This window comes from Carlito syrichta, unplaced genomic scaffold, assembly GCF_000164805.1.
Source record: "Carlito syrichta isolate Samal-C Ts95f unplaced genomic scaffold, Tarsius_syrichta-2.0.1 Scaffold302579, whole genome shotgun sequence".
NCBI classification, from domain to species: Eukaryota; Metazoa; Chordata; class Mammalia; order Primates; family Tarsiidae; genus Carlito; species Carlito syrichta.
In genome coordinates, this window is record NW_007246675.1 from 158694 (window position 1) to 163682 (window position 4989).

Here is a 4989-nt window from a genome sequence, read left to right on the forward strand (position 1 = left end):
CAGCTTACCACAGCCTTAACCTCTCTGTCCCAGGCTATCCTTTTGCCTTAGCTTCATGTGTAGCTTGAGACTACTATGTAGCCTAGACTGGTCTCGAATTCCTAGGCTCAAACAATCCTCTCGTCTCAGCCTCCCAAAATGCTGGCATTACAGGTGTGAACCACCATGCTCAGCCTATTCTTTTTAAGTTGTCTTTGCTTGTCTGCTGTTGATCATCATGTTTTGTTTAGTTTAAATCTGTTATTTTTAACTTCTGGATATGGAGGACAGTTTTCCTCTGTGTTATCTATAATTATTCTAAATTATTGTTTCTAATGTCCAAATATATTTACAAAAATTCTGGCATATTTTTCAAATGGAATCCCTCATCCATCCAGGATAGATTCTAGCATTCACCCTGTTTACAGATGTTTTCATCAGTGAACTGCTAGATCACTTCAGAATTATCCTTTTTAGCTAAAGAAGCTATTGTAACAGAATGAACTTTTTAACTTTTTTTAAAGAAGTACAGAATGAAGAATTGATTAAGCAATATAATAGGTACAACTGGCTATTTTACATATATCCTTGATTTTAATTTTCTATAGGTATGGCGAAAGGGTCAGTCTAAGCTCTAAGTGTGCAGAAATTGACCGAGAAATGATAAGTTCTCTCGGAGTTTCCAAGTCTGTGCTAAATAATGTCATTTTCTGTCACCAAGAAGATTCTAATTGGCCTTTAAGTGAAGGAAAGGCTCTGAAGCAAAAGTTTGATGAGATTTTTTCAGCAACAAGGTTTGTAATACTTATGTAGACTTTGTAGCCCATTAAGTTACTGAGCTGTGTTTGCAATTTGGATGCTTCTTTTTTTTTTTAAAACAGAAAAAATTTAAAAAGTAAAAAGATCATTAATGATTACCTTTTACCCAGTGGCAACCATTGGACGTATTTTTTTTCAGTTTTCTTTCTGTGCATATATTTATTTACCTGATTAACATTATAAATATAATTTTTTCACTTAACCATTATGTCATAAGCAATAAGTTATTAAAAACTCTGTAAATGTAATCTTGATGACTGCATAATATTCCACTGTATCGATATATACCATAATTTTCTTAGCTAGAAATTTAATTTTTATTTCATATCTTCAAAGGTACATTAAAGCCTTGGAAACACTTCGGCAGGTACGTCAAACACAAGGTCAGAAAGTAAAAGAATGTCAAACAGAACTAAAATATCTGAAGCAGAACAAGGAAAAAGCTTCTGAGATTCGTGATCAGATTACTAGTAAGGAAGCCCAGTTAGCATCTTCAAAGGAAATTGTCAAATCCTATGAGAATGAACTTGATCCATTGAAGGTAATTTGATTTCTTTCGTTTTTAATTAACAAAAATTGGCCAAGTGTGGTGGCTCATGCCTATAATCCCAGTACTTTGGGTGGCCTAGGTGAGAGAATTGCCTGAGCCCAGCAGGTTGAGGCTGCGGTGGCCGTGAACGTGCCACTGTACTCCTCCTGGGTGACAGAAGAGATGTCAACTCAAAAAAAAAATTGTATATCATTATGGTAATATAGCATGATGCTTTGACATAAGTATGCATTATGGAATGGCTAACTCAAGCTAGTAATTTGTACTTCGACTCACTTTTTTGTGATGAGAACACTTAAAATCTATTCTCTTCGCAGTTTTATTATATGTTATTATATTACAATATATTACTATTAAGTATAGTCACTATGGTGTACAATAGTTGATTTCTTGTATACTAAAGAGAAAGTCATTTTTTTTTTTTACCATGGTAACATTACCTCTAAAGCACTTTATTTGTATATGAAATTGAATGGTATGTGTATTTCTTGAATAAATTATTGAGAGCTAATGTCTTTGGCCTATATTAGATGTTTAGTCTTTAAATTGCCCAAAGAGCCTAGATTTGAGTAAACAGATTTGTAGTATCACACTAAATTAGTAGTATAGATCACTGGCTGTTAAATAGCAATATAATATTACCCAAACTTACAGTTCTATGTGTTTAAGATTTTTAAAAATTGACAGATTTTTCTAGGGAATTTTTATAATTTGCAGGATGTTCTTGACATTACACAAAATTTGGAATTGATCAACATGTTACTATATTTGAAAATGCGTGTAGCTTTCTAAACCCTGTGGTTTATAAGAAGGGCCTACGGGAAATTCCATTCATTCATTCAGTAAGCATTGTTTTCTTTGTGCCAGAGTATACTGTGCTTGAGGCTACAGGTACAAGGAGAACTACAACAGGGTCCTTACCCTTAAGGTATTCCTTTTCTAAGTAAGAACATTCTTAAACATGGCTATTTTGTAGGTTTCAGATAGGAGATTTTAAAAAAATCATTTAAAATTTATTGACTTAAAAGAAAAAACCTACTTATAAATACTGATACAGATTTTTGAATTATAAAGTAGAAATTTTTTAAAAGTGATGACCATGCATAGAAATGTATTGTAAGGGCTTCAGTGAGGAGGCAGGGCTGATATGGGCCTTGAAGAATGGGAAGAAATCAAATAGACAAACTAGAAGACATTTTATGTATGTTCGCATTTATTTATTTATTTATTTTAAAAGTAATGTGCTCACAATGAAAAAGTTATAAAAGGATATGAGGTGAAAAGTAAACGATACTTTTTCCTTCCTTATCTCTAATTGCCACCACCACAATCAAGGTGTAGAATATTCCCATCATCGGAAAACTTTCCTCAGAGTCCTTGCAGTCAATCCCCTCCCCTTATTCTTATCCCCCAGCAATCACTGACTTGTCTTCTGTCATTATAGTTTTGCCTTTTCTAGAGTGGCATGTAAATGGAATTTGACAGTATGTATACTTTTATGTCTGGCTTCTTTTCTCAGCATATTGCTTTTTAATTATGTACGTTGCTGCGTGTATGAATAGTTCACTCCTTTTTATTGAACAGTATTTCATTATATGAGTTTATTGCAATTTTTTTGTTCATCCAGTCCCTGGATGATGGACATTAAGTGGTTTTCAGCTTTTGGCTGTCACAAATAAAAATAGTGTACATTTTTGTGTATAGTCTTTGGACATGTTTTATCTGTCTTGGTAACTCTAGGAATGGGGTTGCTCATTTGTATGGTAGGTATATGTTTAACCTGATAAGCCACCAAACTGGCCTCCTGAGTGACTGTGCCATTTTGTGTTTCTACCAACAGTGTAAGAGAGTGCAGTTGCTCTGCATTCTCATTCACACATTTATTGTCAGTCTTTTTCATTTTAATCATTATAGTGGTGTGTGGTGGTATCTCACTGAGAGGTTGTATTTCTTTGATTTTATTTTGTATTTTCCAAATTGATTGGTCAATTGATTGACTGTTGATTTTGAGCATTTTCATGTGTTTATTTGCCATCTGAATATCTTCTTTGATAAAGTTAAAAAACCTTTTGCTGGGCAACCCCTTCCAGTCCCCTCCCACTGTGGGAGCTTTTCTGTCCTCTTGATAAATCCTACTTTCTCATAGACAAAAAAAAAAGATTGGTTTTTTGTTTTGTTTTGTTTTTTGGTGTTTTTATTATTGAACTGTGAGAGTTGTATGTTCTGGACACAAGTTCCTTACCAAGTCTTTGTTTTGCAAATATTTTCTTTTCTTTTTTTTTTTTTTGAGTTGGAGTCTCACTCTGTTGCCCAGACTGCTGGAGTGCAGTGGCCGCTCTCGGCCACCGCAGCCTCGACCTGCTGGGCTCCGGCGATCCTTCTGCCTCAGCCTTCCAAGTAGCCGGAATTATAGGCATGCGCTACCATGCCCGGCTGATTTTTTGATTTTATTGTAGAGATGAGGTCTCACTGCCCACGCGGGTCTCAAACCCACGGGCTCAGGCAATCCACTCACCTCAGCCTACCAAAGGTGCGGGATTACAGGCTGAGCCACCGAGCCCGGCTTATATTTTCTTTTCTTAACTGTTTTACAAAGGGCATGAGTTTTAAATTTTGATGAGGTACAGTTCATCAATTTTTTATTTTATGGATTGTGCTTTTTGTTTCATATCTAGGAAATCTTTGTGACTCAGTATCACCCAGTGTCACAAAAATTTTCTTTGATGTTTTCTTCTAGAAGTTTTATAGTTTGAGTTCTTACATTTAAGTATATACTACATTTCAAGTTAATTTTTAAGTATGATATGAAGTAAAGACTGAGGTTTACTTTTTTGCATATAGATGTCCAGTTCTTCTAGCACCCAAAGCTTACAGTCTTAATCATTGTGATACCCTGCCTCCTAATCTTGTCTCCTAATCTTAGTTATGCAGTTTTGTACAAATCATTTGAGTCCTTTGAGTCTCCTGCTTAGTATCTAGTCTTGTGAAGAATTTGTAGCAATACCTAGTACAATGTCTAGAACACAGTAAGCATCCAATCAATGATACCTGTGACTGTCACTACTGGTAAAATTACTTTTTTCAAACCTTTCATTCTTTCATTCAGCTAACATCTTGAACACCTATTGCATGTTCTTGGGGCACATTAGGAGAACAAAGTAAAGAAAATGTCTATTTTTATGGCAATTACATGCTATCCATTCATATGCTATTCACAAGATATGCTATTAGTATAATTTTAAAAATTACATTAAACTTGAGTTTACATTTTTGTACAGATACAAGAGTACAAGAATTTGCAGATGACATCTAAGCACTCTAGTAACTTAAGTATAATATACTTAATATATATTATAATATACTTAATGGTATAGTATAAAATATAATATTTTTAAAATGAGGTTCTGCTGGGCATACCTGTAGTCCAGCTACTTGGAACCTGAGATGGGAGGATTGCTTGAACCCAGGAGTTCAAAGTTGTAGTGCATTATGATCACACCTGTGAATAGCGACTGTACTCCAGCTTTGCCAATTTAAAAAGACTTTGTCTCAAAATTAAAAAAATGAAAATTAGAGCCGTGCTTGGTGGCTCAGCCTGTAATCCCGCGCCTTTGGGAGGCTGAGATGAGTGGATTGCCTGA

The 4989-nt window shown here is 34.8% G+C and overlaps 1 protein-coding gene across 1 annotated transcript in view; it reads left to right on the forward strand.

The window, feature by feature from the left end:
- Positions 1 to 4989, forward strand: part of RAD50 (RAD50 double strand break repair protein) — a 74828-nt gene that overhangs the window by 16971 nt on the left and 52868 nt on the right. Inside the window, exons 4-5 of the mRNA XM_008056945.2 lie at positions 588 to 773; positions 1135 to 1339. Of these exons, the coding sequence (XP_008055136.1) occupies positions 588 to 773; positions 1135 to 1339 (391 nt within the window). The remainder of the gene's footprint in view (positions 1 to 587; positions 774 to 1134; positions 1340 to 4989) is intronic.